The following is a 20,838-nucleotide window of genomic DNA, read 5'->3' as shown; positions in this document are numbered from 1 at the left end:
TCAACCAACTCTTTGAACCAGAATGGACATTTTAATCTGAGGTGTTCTGTTTTAAAAGGAAGAGTGAAAACAAGTTAACATAACAGCTGGTGTAAGAAGACCATGCATCTTATTCAGTAGTCTGTTCAACATATGGCAAATGTTGACAAACCCAACGTCATCCAAGTTTTGCATTTGTGAGTTAGTGTTAACAAGGGTCCTCTTCAGGAGGCACAAACGTAAAAAGATAAATACATTATAACGGAAAACTTCAGGTAATTAATGCTCAGTTTTGAAATGTTTCTTTCCGATTTTGCCTACTGAACACAACCCTGTGAGCGTTTGACCACTGTTCAACCATAGATCTTCTTAGGCTGCGTTTAGAGATGCAGCCAATTATTTTGACCAGTCAGATCTGATGTGATTGGTATAAACATCAGAATTGGGCTGTCTGTTTAAACCCAAACTTAGTAGACTACATTACCCAGACTCATTTGGGGGGCCAGGAAGTTGCCCATGTGAAAAATCTTAGGGTGTCTGTCACCAAACACTAGTCGTTTCTCTGGACAACCTTGTTGGTGATGACCGTAACCCTTCCTGGAACAGAGTTCTCTTACCTCATCACACTACTTCACAGGTGTGTCAGGCCACAGGTAGGTGATGTTGGTAAGTTCTAAAAATCAACCCTCTCTCCAGTCTCTCCTCAGGATCCCTCGTCTCTCCTCAGGATCCCTCGTCTCTCCTCAGGATCTCTCCATCCCTCCTCTCTTTCCTCCCCATCCATTTTAAATGAACTCCAGTCCTTCATACTTCAGGTCTCCTATCTTCGTCTCTGGCAGTAACATCCTCCCGTCTAAAGTAAACGCCAGGATGTACGTCGCTATCTTCCCTGCGTCCTCCTCCGACTTCAACGCTAGTACGATCTGATCGTCGGTGTCAGGTACGAACTTGAACGAGGAGAAACCGTGCGTTGGGTGGAGGGGTCCAGCGTGCCCCACGGTGATTTCGCGGAAGTCCGAGGGGCAGGAGAGGAGGAGGTTGGTGGCGCGGTGCTCGTCGGCGACCTCATCGTAGCGTTCGGAGCTGGCGCGGCGGGGGAGGAAGAACCAGCGCTGGAGGCGGTCGGACCACGCTGCAGACTCGTGGATCAGGTAACCTGGAGGGAGAAAGAGAGATACATGAGAGAGAAAGTGTGAGATTAACCCAGTTGACAGAGATGGTGAGATGATCGAGGGAGTGTTTTTCCACACAACTGACTTGGTGCATCAGGTCGCCTCGGAGAAAGAGGTTTAGCGTGACACAAATAATAAAGGGTGTGTCATACATTCTTCCAGGAACCAAGAGGATTAAAGACGGGTGTATTAGACTCCTCCCCCCCTCCCTCACCTGGCGGTTGAATCCCGGCTGCGCTGCGCAGGGCGTTGTAACGCGGTACCCAGTTCTCGTGTTGCACGTTGCCGCGGTAACCCACCATCTTGATCCATTGGGGGTTGTCGTTGATGAACTCTCCGGTAGTGGTCGTCCACTCTTTACCCAGACCACCCACGTAGAGGCACTCATCCTTCACCGCCAGCCACTCCGCCTTGAACCCTACACAGAGGTCAAGGGTTAGAGGTTATTACAGTATGGTCCTGGTGATCCACTCTTTACCCAGACCCCCCCCCCCCCCCCCCACACACACCTTTTGAGACAGACCCGTCTCCATCAGTCAGTATAACCCAGGGTACCGCCTGGTTCCCCTCTATCCTGTAGACAACTCCTGTACGGTCGTCCACACTGTACAGGTGACCGTTGAACGCAACTAGCTCCGACAGCTCCATACCTGGGGGTACAACGATCACTCAGTCAATACAATGATCACTCAGTCAATACGATGATCAGTCAGTCAATACGATGACCAGTCAGTCAATACGATGACCAGTCAGTCAATACGATGATCAGTCAGTCAATACGATGATCAGTCAGTCAATACGATGATCAGTCAGTCAATACGATGATCAGTCAGTCAATACGATGATCAGTCGGTCAATATGATCAGTATTCACACCCCTTAACTTCCTCCACATGTTGTTGTTACAGCCTGAATTCTAACTTCCTCCACATGTTGTTGTGGTACAGCCTGAATTCTAACTTCCTCCACATGTTGTTGTGGTACAGCCTGAATTCTAACTTCCTCCTCATGTTGTTGTGGTACAGCCTGAATTTTAACTTCCTCCACATGTGGTTGTGGTACAGCCTGAATTCTAACTTCCTCCACATGTTGTTGTGTTACAGCCTGAATTCTAACTTCCTCCACATGTTGTTGTGGTACAGCCTGAATTCTAACTTCCTCCACATGTTGTTGTGGTACAGCCTGAATTCTAACTTCCTCCTCATGTTGTTGTGGTACAGCCTGAATTCTAACTTCCTCCACATGTTGTTGTGTTACAGCCTGAATTCTAACTTCCTCCGCATGTTGTTGTGGTACAGCCTGAATTCTAACTTCCTCCACATGTTGTTGTGGTACAGCCTGAATTCTAACCTCCATATGTTGTTGTGTTACAGCCTGAATTCTAACTTCCTCCTCATGTTGTTGTGGTACAGCCTGAATTCTAACATCCTCCACATGTTGTTGTGGTACAGCCTGAATTCTAACATCCTCCTCATGTTGTTGTGGTACAGCCTGAATTCTAACTTCCTCCTCATGTTGTTGTGGTACAGCCTGAATTCGAACATCCTCCACATGTTGTTGTGGTACAGCCTGAATTCTAACTTCCTCCACATGTTGTTGTGGTACAGCCTGAATTCTAACTTCCTCCACATGTTGTTGTGTTACAGCCTGAATTCTAACTTCCTCCACATGTTGTTGTGTTACAGCCTGAATTCTAACTTCCTCCACATGTTGTTGTGGTACAGCCTGAATTCTAACTTCCTCCACATGTTGTTGTGGTACAGCCTGAATTCTAACTTCCTCCTCATGTTGTTGTGGTACAGCCTGAATTCAAACATCCTCCTCATGTTGTTGTGGTACAGCCTGAATTCTAACTTCCTCCGCATGTTGTTGTGTTACAGCCTGAATTCTAACTTCCTCCTCATGTTGTTGTGGTACAGCCTGAATTCTAACTTCCTCCTCATGTTGTTGTGTTACAGCCTGCATTTAAAATGGATTCAATTGAGATTGTTTTGTCACTGACCTACACACAATACCTCATAATGTCAAAGTGGAATAATGTTTTTAGACATTTTTACTAATTAATTAAAAATGCTAAGCTGAAATGTCTTGAGTCAATAAGTATTCAACCCCAAAGACCTGGGAGGTTTTCCAGTGCCTTACAAAGAAGGGCACCTATTGGTAGATGGGTCAACATAAAAAGCAGACATTGAATATCCCTTTGAGCATGGTGAAGTTATTAGTTACATTTTGGATGGTGTATCAACAGACCCAGTCACTACAAAGATAAAGGCGTCCTTCCTTAACGTCCTTCCTAAGGAGAGGAAGGAAACCGCTCAGGGATTTCACAATGAGGCCAATGGTGACTTTAAAACAGTTACAGAGTTTAACGGCTGTGATAGAAGAAAACTCAGGATGGATCAACAACATTGTAGTTACTCCACAATACTAACCTAATGGACAGAGGTTACTCCACAATACTAACCTAATGGACAGAGGTTACTCCACAATACTAACCTAATGGACAGAGGTTACTCCACAATACTAACCTAATGGACAGAGGTTACTCCACAATACTAACCTAATGGACAGAGGTTACTCCACAATACTAACCTAATGGACAGAGGTTACTCCACAATACTAACCTAATGGACAGAGGTTACTCCACAATACTAACCTAATGGACAGAGGTTACTCCACAATACTAACCTAATGGACAGAGGTTACTCCACAATACTAACCTAATGGACAGAGGTTACTCCACAATACTAACCTAATGGACAGAGGTTACTCCACAATACTAACCTGATGGACAGAGGTTACTCCACAATACTAACCTAATGGACAGAGGTTACTCCACAATACTAACCTAATGGACAGAGGTTACTCCACAATACTAACCTAATGGACAGAGGTTACTCCACAATACTAACCTAATGGACAGAGGTTACTCCACAATACTAACCTAATGGACAGAGGTTACTCCACAATACTAACCTAATGGACAGAGGTTACTCCACAATACTAACCTGATGGACAGAGGTTACTCCACAATACTAACCTAATGGACAGAGGTTACTCCACAATACTAACCTGATGGACAGAGGTTACTCCACAATACTAACCTAATGGACAGAGGTTACTCCACAATACTAACCTAATGGACAGAGGTTACTCCACAATACTAACCTAATGGACAGAGGTTACTCCACAATACTAACCTAATGGACAGAGGTTACTCCACAATACTAACCTAATGGACAGAGGTTACTCCACAATACTAACCTAATGGACAGAGGTTACTCCACAATACTAACCTAATGGACAGAGGTTACTCCACAATACTAACCTAATGGACAGAGGTTACTCCACAATACTAACCTAATGGACAGAGGTTACTCCACAATACTAACCTGATGGACAGAGGTTACTCCACAATACTAACCTAATGGACAGAGGTTACTCCACAATACTAACCTAATGGACAGAGGTTACTCCACAATACTAACCTAATGGACAGAGGTTACTCCACAATACTAACCTAATGGACAGAGGTTACTCCACAATACTAACCTAATGGACAGAGGTTACTCCACAATACTAACCTAATGGACAGAGGTTACTCCACAATACTAACCTAATGGACAGAGGTTACTCCACAATACTAACCTAATGGACAGAGGTTACTCCACAATACTAACCTAATGGACAGAGGTTACTCCACAATACTAACCTGATGGACAGAGGTTACTCCACAATACTAACCTAATGGACAGAGGTTACTCCACAATACTAACCTAATGGACAGAGGTTACTCCACAATACTAACCTAATGGACAGAGGTTACTCCACAATACTAACCTAATGGACAGAGGTTACTCCACAATACTAACCTAATGGACAGAGGTTACTCCACAATACTAACCTAATGGACAGAGGTTACTCCACAATACTAACCTAATGGACAGAGGTTACTCCACAATACTAACCTAATGGACAGAGTGAAAAGAAGGAAGGCTGTACAGAATAAAAAATATTCCAAAACATGAATCCTGTTTGCAACAATTCACGAAACAAGTAATACTGCTAAAAATGTGGCAAAGCAATTCACTTTTTGTCCTGAATACAAAGTGTTATGTTTGGTACTCTGTCATCCAATACATTACAGAGTACCACTCTACATATATTTAAGCATAGTGGTGTCTGCATCATGTTATGGGTATGCTTGTAAATGGTTAAGGACAGAGTTGTTTTTCAGGATAAACAAGAAATGGAAGAGAGCTAAGCACAGGCAACATCCTAGAGGAAAACCTGGTTCAGTCTGCTTTCCAACAGACACTGGCAGATTAATTCATCTTTCAGCAGGACAATAACCTAAAACACAAGGCCAAATCTACACTGGAGTTGCTTACCAAGAAGACAGTTAATGTTCCTGAGTGGCCGAGTTACAGTTTTGAATTAAATCTACTTGAAAATCGATGGCAAGACTTGGTTGTCTAGCAATGATCAACAACCAATTTGACAGAGCTTGAAGAATTTTTAAATTAAGAAAGCAAAGATTGTACAATCCAGTTGTGCACAGCTCTTAGAAACTTTACCAGAAAGACTCACAGCTGTAATCGCTGCCAAAGATTATTCTAACATGTATTGACTCAAGGGTGTGAATACTTATGTAAATAAGATATTTCTGGATTTAATTTTCAATAAATGTTTTCACTTTGTCATTACGGGGTATTGTGTGTAGATGGGTGAGAGGAAAAACATAAATCTGTTGAATTCAGGCTGTAACACAATAAAATGTGGAATAAGTCATGGAGTATGACTACTTTCTGGAGATTTATTCTTCTCATACGACAGAAGAAAGGAGAACACATTCCAACTACTGTTATGTGATACTAGCCTGGCTGCCAGTCCGTCTCTGCCCTCTAGCCACTCCTTACAAAGCAAGACAGTTCCATAAGGAGTTGGCAAGAGAGCAGAATCAGAGTGGTCTGACAGCCAGGCAAAGAGAACACAACAGTGGTTTAAACCAGTGGCTTTCAAACCTCTCCTCGTGGAACCTCGGACGTTTCACAATTCCATTGTAGAACTAGCTCACCTGATTCCCCTAGCTGACGGTTTGATGATGAGTTGACAAGTTGAATCAGCAGTCCTAGCTCTGGAGTACATTAAAAACATGGAACGACTTGGGGGTCCCTGAGAGGTCTGAGAACCCCTGGTTTAAACCATTCTCCTCTTCTACTTCGTCTCTGGGGTCTAGGCTGGGTTACTGTAAAGACGCACTATGCAGAAATCACTCCGCCATTTCCTGGTTGCTACAATTCTAGTAGTTGTGACAAAATGCAGGTATAGCGTAGAGAATCTAAAACTTAAGAACAGGAAGCATAGAAATAGCGCACACAGGACAGATCTACTGCTTCTTAGACTTGCTGTCAATGAGAACTACAGATCTATAACACGTATTTCTATGCGAATTTGGTCAAGTCGCCCCAAAAAGTGACATATTGCAGCTTTAAAAGCAGTTTGAGACAAATGTTGATATTAAAAAAAAGAAGCTTTGAAGCCATTTGAATAAATGGTACAACATGGTTCGAGCCACAAATGGCACCCTATTCGCTGTTTTCTGCACTACTAAGTGGTGCACTAAAGAGGGAAGAGAGTGCCATTTTAGATGGAACCACAGTAACTAAAACCACCTCGTCCCTTCTCAGCCAGGTGGCTCTCCAGGGTCAGGCTGTCTGCGTCCCACTCCACCTCCACTCTGTCCCCACTCTCAGACACCACCAGGTGGCCCCTCCGCATGACGCTGAACCACGTCTGACCCTACAGGACATGAGATCAATAGTTTATTTTAGCATGTAGCTGAACCACGTCTGACCCTACAGGACATAAGATCAATAGTTTATTTTAGCATGTAGCTGAACCACGTCTGACCCTACAGGACAGAAGATCAATAGTTTATTTTAGCATGACGCTGAACCAAGTCTGACCCTACAGGACAGAAGATCAATAGTTTATTTTAGCATGTAGCTGAACCACGTCTGACCCTACAGGACAGAAGATCAATAGTTTATTTTAGCATGACGCTGAACCAAGTCTGACCCTACAGGACAGAAGATCAATAGTTTATTTTAGCATGACGCTGAACCACGTCTGACCCTACAGGACAGAAGATCAATAGTTTACTCTACTCCTAAAATAAGATAAATTAAGAAATACAGTATTAATCCCTGATGTAGCTAAACACGTCTGCTCCTTAAAATAAAATAAGCTTGTTGAATTAACATCAAATCCAATCACATTTTCTATTGAGTAAACTTAAAATCACCACACGCTTCAGAGTAAAACAGTTCTAAGAAATAAAGCAAACTGATGAATAAAAGAACATAAACACATGGGAGCTGAGTGGAGCTGTGGTCTAAGGCTTTGCTAGCTGTGGTCTAAGGCTCTGCTAGCTGTGGTCTAAGGCTCTGCTAGCTGTGGTCTAAGGCTCTGCTAGCTGTGGTCTAAGGCTCTGCTAGCTGTGGTCTAAGGCTCTGCTAGCTGTGGTCTAAGGCTCTGCTAGCTGTGGTCTAAGGCTTTGCTAGCTGTGGTCTAAGGCTCTGCTAGCTGTGGTCTAAGGCTCTGTATCACACTGCTAGCTGTGGTCTAAGGCTCTGCTAGCTGTGGTCTAAGGCTCTGCTAGCTGTGGTCTAAGGCTCTGTATCACACTGCTAGCTGTGGTCTAAGGCTCTGTATCACACTGCTAGCTGTGGTCTAAGGCTCTGCTAGCTGTGGTCTAAGGCTCTGTATCACACTGCTAGCTGTGGTCTAAGGCTCTGCTAGCTGTGGTCTAAGGCTCTGTATCACACTGCTAGCTGTGGTCTAAGGCTCTGTATCACACTGCTAGCTGTGGTCTAAGGCTCTGCTAGCTGTGGTCCAAGGCTCTGCATAACACTGCTAGCTGTGGTCTAAGGCTCTGCTAGCTGTGGTCTAAGGCTCTGCTAGCTGTGGTCTAAGGCTCTGCTAGCTGTGGTCTAAGGCTCTGTATCACACTGCTAGCTGTGGTCTAAGGCTCTGCATCACACTGCTAGCTGTGGTCTAAGGCTCTGCATCACACTGCTAGCTGTGGTCTAAGGCTCTGCATCACACTGCTAGCTGTGGTCTAAGGCTCTGCTAGCTGTGGTCTAAGGCTCTGCTAGCTGTGGTCTAAGGTTCTGCTAGCTGTGGTCTAAGGCTCTGCAAGCTGTGGTCTAAGGCTCTGCAAGCTGTGGTCTAAGGCTCTGCAAGCTGTGGTCTAAGGCTCTGCATCACACTGCTAGCTGTGGTCTAAGGCTCTGCATCACACTGCTAGCTGTGGTCTAAGGCTCTGCATCACACTGCTAGCTGTGGTCTAAGGCTCTACTAGCTGTGGTCTAAGGCTCTGCTAGCTGTGGTCTAAGGCTCAGCTAGCTGTGGTCTAAGGCTCTGCATCACACTACTAGCTGTGGTCTAAGGCTCTGCTAGCTGTGGTCTAAGGCTCTGCTAGCTGTGGTCTAAGGCTCTGCTAGCTGTGGTCTAAGGCTCTGCAAGCTGTGGTCTAAGGCTCTGCATCACACTGCTAGCTGTGGTCTAAGGCTCTGCTAGCTGTGGTCTAAGGCTCTGCATCACACTGCTAGCTGTGGTCTAAGGCTTTGCATCACACTGCTAGCTGTGGTCTAAGGCTCTGTATCACACTGCTAGCTGTGGTCTAAGGCTCTGCATCACACTGCTAGCTGTGGTCTAAGGCTCTGCTAGCTGTGGTCTAAGGCTCTGCTAGCTGTGGTCTAAGGTTCTGCTAGCTGTGGTCTAAGGCTCTGCAAGCTGTGGTCTAAGGCTCTGCAAGCTGTGGTCTAAGGCTCTGCATCACACTGCTAGCTGTGGTCTAAGGCTCTGCATCACACTGCTAGCTGTGGTCTAAGGCTCTGCATCACACTGCTAGCTGTGGTCTAAGGCTCTACTAGCTGTGGTCTAAGGCTCTGCTAGCTGTGGTCTAAGGCTCTGCATCACACTACTAGCTGTGGTCTAAGGCTCTGCTAGCTGTGGTCTAAGGCTCTGCTAGCTGTGGTCTAAGGCTCTGCTAGCTGTGGTCTAAGGCTCTGCAAGCTGTGGTCTAAGGCTCTGCATCACACTGCTAGCTGTGGTCTAAGGCTCTGCTAGCTGTGGTCTAAGGCTCTGCATCACACTGCTAGCTGTGGTCTAAGGCTTTGCATCACACTGCTAGCTGTGGTCTAAGGCTCTGCAAGCTGTGGTCTAAGGCTCTGCAAGCTGTGGTCTAAGGCTCTGCATCACACTGCTAGCTGTGGTCTAAGGCTCTGCATCACACTGCTAGCTGTGGTCTAAGGCTCTGCATCACACTGCTAGCTGTGGTCTAAGGCTCTACTAGCTGTGGTCTAAGGCTCAGCTAGCTGTGGTCTAAGGCTCTGCATCACACTACTAGCTGTGGTCTAAGGCTCTGCTAGCTGTGGTCTAAGGCTCTGCTAGCTGTGGTCTAAGGCTCTGCTAGCTGTGGTCTAAGGCTCTGCAAGCTGTGGTCTAAGGCTCTGCATCACACTGCTAGCTGTGGTCTAAGGCTCTGCTAGCTGTGGTCTAAGGCTCTGCATCACACTGCTAGCTGTGGTCTAAGGCTTTGCATCACACTGCTAGCTGTGGTCTAAGGCTCTGTATCACACTGCTAGCTGTGGTCTAAGGCTCTGCATCACACTGCTAGCTGTGGTCTAAGGCCGTGATGAGACAAGACTAACTACCAATTGGATACCACGAAATTGGGGAGATTATAATAAAAATATATATTTTTAAATTATATAAAATGTAATAAATGAAAAAGAATAAAAAATAAAGAACAGCCTAATTACGGATAAAGCTGAAATGTGGGTTTGTAAGCATGATGTAAATACCTTGGTGCTCATTGAGGCCGTGTCCAAGTCTGCGATCACCCCAATACGGTACCGGATGCTCCCGGACGCCATCCTCTCCGGGGGACTGAGAGGATATGTGTCGTTGTAGTGTTTATTATTCCAGTTGACGTTGTTTCCCACTGCAGCCACCGGTTGACGGTTACCATTATTGTTTATTTCATTGTCATTGTTCGTCCACCAGCTTTGCGCCCCGTTACCGTGGTGATGGAAGCGGTCAGAGGAGACGCCGAAGACGTCATTGCCGCCAGTTCCGACCCCCGTCGTCTGGTGCAGGTAGAACAGCAGGGCGAGGGCAAGGAGTGTTGCCACGGTGATGGCCCTCCATTTTAGGCGGAAGCGGGGGTCAGAGGTGGCGCCGGCCATGAAGGCCAGGGCAGGAAGGCCTCGCACGGAGATCCGCAGGGAATTCATGGAACTGGAATCATCAGGACCACCACCACGTTCCGGCTCTGAATTATACCCTGAGATAATGGACATGGGGGAGGGAGAGGGAGCTGGGAGGGTGGGGAAAGAGGGGAGGGTGAGAGAGAAAGAGAGAGGGGCAAGAGAGATTAACAGAGAGAGAGATGGACAGAGAGAGAGAGAGATGGACAGAGAGAAAGAGAGATGGACAGAGAGAAAGAGAGATGGACAGAGAGAAAGAGATGGACAGAGAGAAAGAGATGGACAGAGAGAAAGAGAGATGGACAGAGAGAAAGAGAGATGGACAGAGAGAAAGAGAGATGGACAGAGAGAAAGAGAGATGGACAGAGAGAAAGAGAGATGGACAGAGAGAAAGAGAGATGGACAGAGAGAAAGAGAGATGGACAGAGAGAAAGAGAGATGGACAGAGAGAGAGATGGACAGAGAGAGAGATGGACAGAGAGAGAGAGATGGACAGAGAGAGAGAGAGATGGACAGAGAGAGAGAGAGATGGACAGAGAGAGAGAGAGATGGACAGAGAGAGAGAGAGATGGACAGAGAGAGAGAGATGGACAGAGAGAGAGAGATGGACAGAGAGATGGACAGAGAGAGAGAGAGAGAGAGAGATGGACAGAGAGAGAGAGAGAGAGAGAGAGAGAGAGAGAGAGAGATGGACAGAGAGAGAGAGAGAGATGGACAGAGAGAAAGAGAGATGGACAGAGAGAGAGAGAGATGGACAGAGAGAAAGAGAGATGGACAGAGAGAGAGAGAGATGGACAGAGAGAGAGAGAGATGGACAGAGAGAAAGAGAGATGGACAGAGAGAAAGAGAGATGGACAGAGAGAAAGAGAGATGGACAGAGAGAAAGAGAGATGGACAGAGAGAAAGAGAGATGGACAGAGAGAAAGAGAGATGGACAGAGAGAAAGAGAGATGGACAGAGAGAAAGAGAGATGGACAGAGAGAGAGATGGACAGAGAGAGAGATGGACAGAGAGAGAGATGGACAGAGAGAGAGATGGACAGAGAGAGAGAAGTCAGAGATACAGGGGGTAAAAGGGGAAAGAGAGATGGACAGAGAGAGAGAAGTCAGAGATACAGGGGGTAAAAGGGGAAAGAGAGATGGACAGAGAGAGAGAGAAGTCAGAGATACAGGGGGTAAAAGGGGAAAGAGAGATGGACAGAGAGAGAGAAGTCAGAGATACAGGGGGTAAAAGGGGAAAGAGAGATGGACAGAGAGAGAGAAGTCAGAGATACAGGGGGTAAAAGGGGAAAGAGAGATGGACAGAGAGAGAGAAGTCAGAGATACAGGGGGTAAAAGGGGAAAGAGAATAGGAATAAGGAAGAGGGCAAATGTTCATTTCATTGTTCATTGTTGTTCATTCATTATATTGTCTACTGTTTATTGTTATACTGCAGCCTGGTGCTGAGCATTAGTCAAAATATCCACTAACCACGTTTTAACCCACAGTCAAGCCATCCCTTATAAAAATTAAATCACGACAGCTGAGATGGAAACAGGTCGCTTCTGTACAATTGTATTAATTCCAAGAGATAATTTGTTCGTTCGACATGGTGGATCTTTTGGTGTCTGTAAAATGTATTATGCGAGAGATGGTGGTGGAAATGCCTTTATCAGCAAATATTGGTTTATTATACATCATATGGAAGTAAACATGGAGTCACGTGATGAGATGGTGTGTGTGGTCCTCCCACTACCACTGAGGACAGCATGCAGTTTATTAGGCTACAGATTAAACAAGTTATAATGAACTTCACAGTGGGGAGAAAGTGCACAGTGATGAGCTTGATGCTCCTTTCAATAAATATCAAGGGTTTGATTCTGGTGACGTGATGATTGATGTTTCACTGCTGCTTGACTAATAAAACAACTCTTGTTCTTGTCCATAGTAACATCATAATGTAGGTAGCCTACCCACACTGCACGGTAGGTAGCCTACCCACACTGCACGGTAGGTAGCCTACCCACACTGCACGGTAGGTAGCCTACCCACACTGCACGGTAGGTAGCCTACCCACACTGCACGGTAGGTAGCCTACCCACACTGCACGGTAGGTAGCCTACCCACACTGCACGGTAGGTAGCCTACCCACACTGCACGGTAGGTAGCCTACCCACACTGCACGGTAGGTAGCCTACCCACACTGCACGGTAGGTAGCCTACCCACACTGCACGGTAGGTAGCCTACCCACACTGCAGGGTAGGTAGCCTACCCACACTGCACGGTAGGTAGCCTACCCACACTGCACGGTAGGTAGCCTACCCACACTGCACGGTAGGTAGCCTACCCACACTGCACGGTAGGTAGCCTACCCACACTGCATGTGACAGCTGTGGCTAGAGAACACGTGGAGGGGAACATGTGAGGGAAACACATTGAACTTTAAGTTTTCATGTATCAAATAGAAATGTAAGTTAAAAAAGTACATTTTGTTCACCAAGTCATCGAGCACAGACTTTTAACCACAACAAGTCTGTTTGGAGGAAACCCCACTGTTTGGAGGAAACCCCACTGTTTGGAGGAAACCCCACTGTTTGGAGGAAACCCCACTGTTTGGAGGAAACCCCACTGTTTGGAGGAAACCCCACTGTTTGGAGGAAACCCCACTGTTTGGAGGAAACCCCACTGTTTGGAGGAAACCCCACTGTTTGGAGGAAACCCCACTGTTTGGAGGAAACCCCACTGTTTGGAGGAAACCCCACTGTTTGGAGGAAACCCCACTGTTTGGAGGAAACCCCACTGTTTGGAGGAAACCCCACTGTTTGGAGGAAACCCCACTGTTTGGAGGAAACCCCACTGTTTGGAGGAAACCCCACTGTTTGGAGGAAACCCCACTGTTTGGAGGAAACCCCACTGTTTGGAGGAAACCCCACTGTTTGGAGGAAACCCCACTGTTTGGAGGAAACCCCACTGTTTGGAGGAAACCCCACTGTTTGGAGGAAACCCCACTGTTTGGAGGAAACCCCACTGTTTGGAGGAAACCCCACTGTTTGGAGGAAACCCCACTGTTTGGAGGAAACCCCACTGTTTGGAGGAAACCCCACTGTTTGGAGGAAACCCCACTGTTGGGAGGAAACCCCACTGTTTGGAGGAAACCCCACTGTTTGGAGGAAACCCCACTGTTTGGAGGAAACCCCACTGTTTGGAGGAAACCCCACTGTTTGGAGGAAACCCCACTGTTTGGAGGAAACCCCACTGTTTGGAGGAAACCCCACTGTGGGGAAAATGATCAAATGTTTAACTTACGCAGATATTTTTATATTTGCATGAAGATCTGTCAGCAAATTAGATGCAAACCAGCTAGTGACTGAACAAGGTTCCCCAGGACTGGGTCGTATTCACTAAACCAGCTAGTGACTGAACAAGGTTCCCCAGGACTGGGTCGTATTCACTAAACCAGCTAGTGACTGAACAAGGTTCCCCAGGACTGGGTCGTATTCACTAAACCAGCTAGTGACTGAACAAGGCTCCCCAGGACTGGGTCGTATTCACTAAACCAGCTAGTGACTGAACAAGGCTCCCCAGGACTGGGTCGTATTCACTAAACCAGCTAGTGACTGAACAAGGCTCCCCAGGACTGGGTCGTATTCACTAAACCAGCTAGTGACTGAACAAGGTTCCCCAGGACTGGGTCGTATTCACTAGACACTAAACCAGCTAGTGACTGAACAAGGTTCCCCAGGACTGGGTCGTATTCACTAGACACTAAACCAGCTAGTGACTGAACAAGGCTCCCCAGGACTGGGTCGTATTCACTAGACACTAAACCAGCTAGTGACTGGACAAGGCTCCCCAGGACTGGGTCGTATTCACTAGACACTAAACCAGCTAGTGACTGGACAAGGCTCCCCAGGACTGGGTCGTATTCACTAAACCAGCTAGTGACTGAACAAGGCTCCCCAGGACTGGGTCGTATTCACTAAACCAGCTAGTGACTGAACAAGGCTCCCCAGGACTGGGTCGTATTCACTAGACACTAAACCAGCTAGTGACTGGACAAGGTTCCCCAGGACTGGGTCGTATTCACTAAACCAGCTAGTGACTGAACAAGGCTCCCCAGGACTGGGTCGTATTCACTAAACCAGCTAGTGACTGAACAAGGCTCCCCAGGACTGGGTCGTATTCACTAGACACTAAACCAGCTAGTGACTGGACAAGGTTCCCCAGGACTGGGTCGTATTCACTAAACCAGCTAGTGACTGAACAAGGCTCCCCAGGACTGGGTCGTATTCACTAAACCAGCTAGTGACTGAACAAGGTTCCCCAGGACTGGGTCGTATTCACTAAACACTAAACCAGCTAGTGACTGGACAAGGTTCCCCAGGACTGGGTCGTATTCACTAAACCAGCTAGTGACTGAACAAGGTTCCCCAGGACTGGGTCGTATTCACTAAACACTAAACCAGCTAGTGACTGGACAAGGTTCCCCAGGACTGGGTCGTATTCACTAAACCAGCTAGTGACTGGACAAGGCTCCCCAGGACTGGGTCGTATTCACTAGACACTAAACCAGCTAGTGACTGGACAAGGTTCCCCAGGACTGGGTCGTATTCACTAAACACTAAACCAGCTAGTGACTGGACAAGGTTCCCCAGGACTGGGTCGTATTCACTAAACCAGCTAGTGACTGGACAAGGCTCCCCAGGACTGGGTCGTATTCACTAGACACTAAACCAGCTAGTGACTGGACAAGGCTCCCCAGGACTGGGTCCTATTCACTAAACCAGCTAGTGACTGGACAAGGTTCCCCCAGGACTGGGTCCTATTCACTAAACCAGCTAGTGACTGGACAAGGTTCCCCAGGACTGGGTCGTATTCACTAAACCAGCTAGTGACTGGACAAGGTTCCCCAGGACTGGGTCCTATTCACTAAACCAGCTAGTGACTGGACAAGGTTCCCCAGGACTGGGTCGTATTCACTAAACCAGCTAGTGACTGAACAAGGCTCCCCAGGACTGGGTCGTATTCACTAAACCAGCTAGTGACTGAACAAGGCTCCCCAGGACTGGGTCGTATTCACTAGACACTAAACCAGCTAGTGACTGAACAAGGCTCCCCAGGACTGGGTCGTATTCACTAAACCAGCTAGTGACTGGACAAGGCTCCCCAGGACTGGGTCGTATTCACTAGACCAGCTAGTGACTGAACAAGGCTCCCCAGGACTGGGTCGTATTCACTAAACCAGCTAGTGACTGAACAAGGCTCCCCAGGACTGGGTCGTATTCACTAAACCAGCTAGTGACTGGACAAGGCTCCCCAGGACTGGGTCGTATTCACTAAACCAGCTAGTGACTGAACAAGGCTCCCCAGGACTGGGTCGTATTCACTAGACACTAAACCAGCTAGTGACTGGACAAGGCTCCCCAGGACTGGGTCGTATTCACTAAACCAGCTAGTGACTGAACAAGGCTCCCCAGGACTGGGTCGTATTCACTAAACCAGCTAGTGACTGAACAAGGCTCCCCAGGACTGGGTCGTATTCACTAGACACTAAACCAGCTAGTGACTGGACAAGGCTCCCCAGGACTGGGTCGTATTCACTAAACCAGCTAGTGACTGGACAAGGCTCCCCAGGACTGGGTCGTATTCACTAGACACTAAACCAGCTAGTGACTGGACAAGGCTCCCCAGGACTGGGTCGTATTCACTAGACACTAAACCAGCTAGTGACTGGACAAGGCTCCCCAGGACTGGGTCGTATTCACTAGACACTAAATGAAAGAAAACAGACAGAAACTGAACTTATCCAATAGGAAAGAATCTCAGTTTACTTTGCATTACATTTCCTGTTGCAACACGTTTGCACTAATGAATACGACCCTGGGCTACCAGTGCTTCTGGGTGTAGTTTACCACTAGGTACAGATCTAGGATCAGCTTCACCTACCCCAGTCCTATCTTTAACTAGAAGTAGGGAAAATGCCAAACTGATCCAACAACAGCATCTAGGGGCAACTTCTCCCTACCTGAACACAGGTGTGGTACCTGACTGTTGACATGGTCCCGTAAGGCTCTATGTAGGGAATAGGGTGTCATGGCTGGGTGGAGGAGAGGGAACAGGTGCCTTCCAGTTGAAACTGGAGAGGGCTCTGGAACTGTGTGGTACAGTACTGCTACAGACAAGATGACATGTTCTCTGCCAGTCTTGCATCGTGGTTGCTAGGGGCAACAGACTTAAAAAGGTAGAGGACAGGTAGGTACTAGTTCCGTTGTTCCTCTGTCACAGTTATGCACCCCCTCACTTGTACTACTGAGTCACGCAACGCTTCAAGACAGGCAGCAAGGGCTAGACACTACAATACTGTAGAATACATACCAGGGTTCAAATACTATTTGAAATCTTTCAAATACTTTTAGCGTTTGCTCTCTAGCATGTTGGGAGTTCCAGATGGGTGGGGTTTGACCGCCTGCAACTATTCGATTGGTTCCACTGTGCCAGGCAAGCTCAATCAAGCCCAGATCGTGTATTTGAAATGATTTCAAATAGTATTTGAACCCAGGGAAACACACATTTGCTCTGTAAGTGGAACCAACTACCGTGGAGTGGCGTCTCCCTAGATGCTATCTGCCTCTGGTCTAGGAGAGACTGTGTCCAAAACGGCACCATATTTCCTGTTTCAGGCACTTTTTTTGACCAGGGGCCATAGGGTTGAAAAGCAGTGCACTATGTAGGGAATAGGGAACCATTTTGGAAAGAAAATCTGTTACATAAACACTGGTTCTGTTCCACTTCAGTTAGGGCTCCTGAGTGGTGCAGCGGTCTAAGGCACCGCATCACTACAGATAGACACTACAGTTCTATTCCGGGCTGTATCACATCCGGCCGTGATTGGGAGTCCCATAGGGCGGTGCACCATTGGCCCAGCGTCGTCCGGGTTTGGCCGTCATTGTAAATAAGAATTTATTCTTAACTGACTTGCCTAGTTAAATAAAGAGGACTTACTGCCGACCACAAGAGACTAACACAGGAGAGACCAAACAAAACCATGTGCCTCTCTAACACAAATACACTCTCACTCAGGCAGGCACTCATTAAATCACCACTGCATGTATAAACCCAAACCTGCTGCCACAGAAACCAGCTGTGAGGTGTATTGATCTCTTCCCCTCTCAGATCCAGCTGTGAGGTGTATTGATCTCTTCCCCTCTCAGATCCAGCTGTGAGATGTATTGATCTCTTCCCCTCTCAGATCCAGCTGTGAGATGTATTGATCTCTTCCCCTCTCAGATCCTCCCTCCCTCCCTCTCTCCGTCCCTCCCTCCCTCTCTCCCTAGCCAGTGAGAGGAGAGGTAGAACTGCAATAATGACTGAGTAAAAAAACCTCCAAACCAAGTGTTTCCCAAACGGAACCCTATTCCCTATATTGTACTCTAATTTACCATAGTGCCCTGTTCAGAAGTAGAGCACTACATAGGGAATAAGGTGCCATGTGTGATGCAGCCAGGTGATGTAACCTAATACAGGTAAATGAGGTAACGATGTTTGATTGACTGGAGCACAAAAGAACGAAGCGCTAACCCATAAGTAAACAACACAGAAGAGGCAAAACCACCACTGTTTTATGGTGATTTAATCACTTTTCACCATGTGCTAATAGGCTGTTATAACACAGGTCTGTGTTTCAAATGGCACCCTACTCCCTATATAGTGCACTACCAGGTCAAAAGTAGGGCACACGTCAAACTCATTCCACGGAGGGCCGAGTGTCTGATGGTTTTCGCTCCTCCCTTGTATTTGATTGATCAATTAAGGCATTGATTAGTTAGGGACTCCCCTCACCTGGTTGTCCAGGTCTTAACTAGACACAAGGTGAAAGGAGATGGCCCAGTGTCAGCTGGTTTCTCCATGGAATGAGTTGGACTCCCCTTCACTAAATCAATCAGATGCTATTAGTGCCCAGCTTGGGATACCTATGGGATATTGATGACAGTATTGTGAGCTAAAACCAGATGAAAATCTCCTAAATCTGATCAAACTAGCCTCAAACCAGTTTGTGTTCATTTAAACTGGTTTTCCTAGATTCAAACTGGTTGATGTTAGTTTACACCATATACACCATATATATACTACCAAGCAGGATCAATGTCCTATCTGCATGACCCCTCTATGTTGAACTGTCTGCTCCCTATTCATGTCACTCATGTTATGGATTCCCATCACCTGGTCATCTACGTCTTGAATCGGAAACATTGAAAGGAAATAACAAAGCCAGCAGACACCCCTGATACACCCCTAGGTCCCTTCAACAAGACATCATGGCCACGAAGACAGGAAGAGAGGTGGAGCCAGAAATCAGGCCAGACTACAAGGGGTGTATTCATTATGGAAACTGTTTAAGAACCAAACGGAAGCAAACTGAGAAAAAGGAACTAAACAGGAATGGACCTACCCAAATTTGTCCAATACAAACTCTTACTTGCGTTTTCCATTTGGAGTAAACCATAGACCGATAGAGGACTCATCGTGGATATAAACTGTTAACATGGACATTGTCACTGAGGGCTAACTTGCAAGCACGAAAACAGTCAACAAATGTCAAGCAAATATATGCCCGGGATACCCTATTAATTGAAGTTTTACTGTACTTTAAAATGGAGTTAGCTTTAGCTTCAATGGCACTGCTCATTCTGTCACAGACACTATAACTCATCAGATACAAAGATGAGTCATCCATCTCTATAGAGTAAAGGGTTTCTGTTGCAAAACATTTTGCAGCAGACTAAACGTTTTGCTATTGGAATCGGTGTAATGATTACACCCCAGTAATCTTGGGGCAAAACGAATGACTGTCAAACTAGCAGACTGATCAAATGCGTATCTAGGTACTAGTTAGCTTTGATACCTTCACTCCGGTCCAAGGACCTTATGCTATTTTCAGAGGTAGACCATCTCTGCAGCCAAAACAGCCAAATAATCCATCTAAACGTCAATCGATTCTCAATTGCGATACGGTTCTAGAAACATAAAGCCCCGTACTTTCATATCACAAAATAATTTCACAAATGCAAAACACATACGATATACACTTAATGTACACTGTTTTAACCGGCTTCATCACAGTCGCAGCTGACAGTATCTTTCAGTGACAACATGTTTCTGTCGGCCTTCTGTTACACACAGGTGTTCAGAGCATGCGAGACAGCCAATTAGCATGTCGCATTCCTCCGTCTGTCTTCCGTAAACAGCTGTAACATGGAGATATGACCTTGTGGGAACACCAACCCTAACCTTCTAAAAATGTGCGTTTCAATTTAAACTTTTGTTTTGAGAAAAGTATGTATCGCTTATATAAGGTTATGCTTCCAAAACCGTACGCAAGCGATGCGTGTTAATGTTCAGACCGAACGTCTGGGCTCTTATTAATAACAAACCTCCACTGTAGACGCCTTTGTTCCGTTACACACAGGAGTAATTGGACGGAGTCATGATACATGTAGGAGATACGTCAAAGGCTGGATGACTGTCAATCAATGGAAACTCTGGAAAAAGTCAGAGAAGGTCGGAAATAGTTTCGGAAAGTATATTCCTCTTTTAGCAAGCTCCTAGCTAGCTTGTGCAAAACAAACTTTAGCATTAGGGGCTAGTTTATTGGATAACATTGATAAATCCGCCTCCAGACTGCATGTCAGTTGAAATTATCCGTTACTTTATTATGCCTGGCTTTGTATACTTTAGACAGACCGTACTCACTGGGAATACTTTAGACAGACCGTACTCACTGGGTGAGAGGGAGGTCTCCGCGTCCCCCCGTAGCGACTGTTTGGAGGAGGTTATCCGGTGTTTCGGTGGTTCTCGGTCCCTACTCCCCCTGCTCCATCGCTGGAAGAGAGTTGAGGCAGCCAGCTCGACTTCCGCCTTCTCGCTGCTTCCCTGGCGCGAGCGGAATGAACTCTGGAAACTCTGCCAACTTGCCGCGCATGACGACGCACAGCCGCTGACAGACGCATCCCAACGAGCGTCCTGATTGGTCCGTTCCTTTTTGCGTCGCTTGACCCAGCGTTTGCTTAAAATATTCTGTCCGTCGCGCTGAGTTGAACACATTGACCCTGACCTTCTCGGGTAACATGTACAGTCCATACAAGTGGGTACAGTACAGTTCAGACTCAGAGATAAATAATATTTCCCTAAAAACGCCAAACGAAACGAATAGAACTGCTGCCGCGGTAGAATTAAAATAACGTTCTTGAACAACGCCTTGTCTCTAGAGCGCGATATTCTCTCGTGAATGGGTGTCAGAAGGCTGGTCGAACACAATATCCCTTATGTTCCCCAAAAACAATGGTCCTATTTATAACGCTTCATATGAGGGTTATGAAAGGCTCGACTTCCCTTGCAACCACAGTTGCAACCACAGTCCCGTCTCTGAAACT

At 46.6% G+C, this 20,838-nt stretch overlaps 1 protein-coding gene across 2 annotated transcripts; it reads right to left on the bottom strand.

Annotated features, from left to right (window-relative positions):
* Window positions 1-11: 11 nt before the first annotated feature.
* Window positions 12-20,402, bottom strand: LOC139424352 (soluble calcium-activated nucleotidase 1-like). 2 transcript variants are annotated; one of them, XM_071176092.1, is made up of 6 exons: window positions 20,188-20,402; window positions 10,024-10,538; window positions 6,826-6,952; window positions 1,661-1,801; window positions 1,366-1,569; window positions 12-1,135 (listed from the first exon to the last, which is right to left on the bottom strand). In XM_071176092.1, the coding sequence occupies exons 2-6, from the start codon at window positions 10,519-10,521 to the stop codon at window positions 765-767; spliced, it is 1,341 nt and encodes a 446-aa protein (XP_071032193.1). In that variant the 5' UTR covers window positions 10,522-10,538; window positions 20,188-20,402; the 3' UTR covers window positions 12-764. The 2 variants fall into 2 exon arrangements, with proteins under 2 accessions (XP_071032193.1, XP_071032195.1); XM_071176094.1 differs by having other exon boundaries at window positions 20,159-20,367.
* Between the last annotated feature and the right edge of the window lie 436 nt (window positions 20,403-20,838).

The sequence above is a fragment of the Oncorhynchus clarkii genome, chromosome 13 (assembly GCF_045791955.1).
Source record: "Oncorhynchus clarkii lewisi isolate Uvic-CL-2024 chromosome 13, UVic_Ocla_1.0, whole genome shotgun sequence".
In the NCBI taxonomy this organism is placed as follows: domain Eukaryota; kingdom Metazoa; phylum Chordata; class Actinopteri; order Salmoniformes; family Salmonidae; genus Oncorhynchus; species Oncorhynchus clarkii.
Note: the sequence above shows the minus strand (reverse complement) of the source record. Positions and strands in the feature narration are given on the sequence as shown.

Coding starts and splice junctions, on each gene's coding strand:
- LOC139424352 (XM_071176092.1), bottom strand. CDS start 10,521: ATGTCCATTATCTCAGGGTATAATTCAGAGCCGGAACGTGGTGGTGGT. Junction 6,953..10,023: donor CGGCCTCAATGAGCACCAAG/GTATTTACATCA, acceptor CATGTCCTGTAG/GGTCAGACGTGGTTCAGCGT. Junction 1,570..1,660: donor AGACGGGTCTGTCTCAAAAG/GTGTGTGTGGGG, acceptor ACCTCTGTGTAG/GGTTCAAGGCGGAGTGGCTG.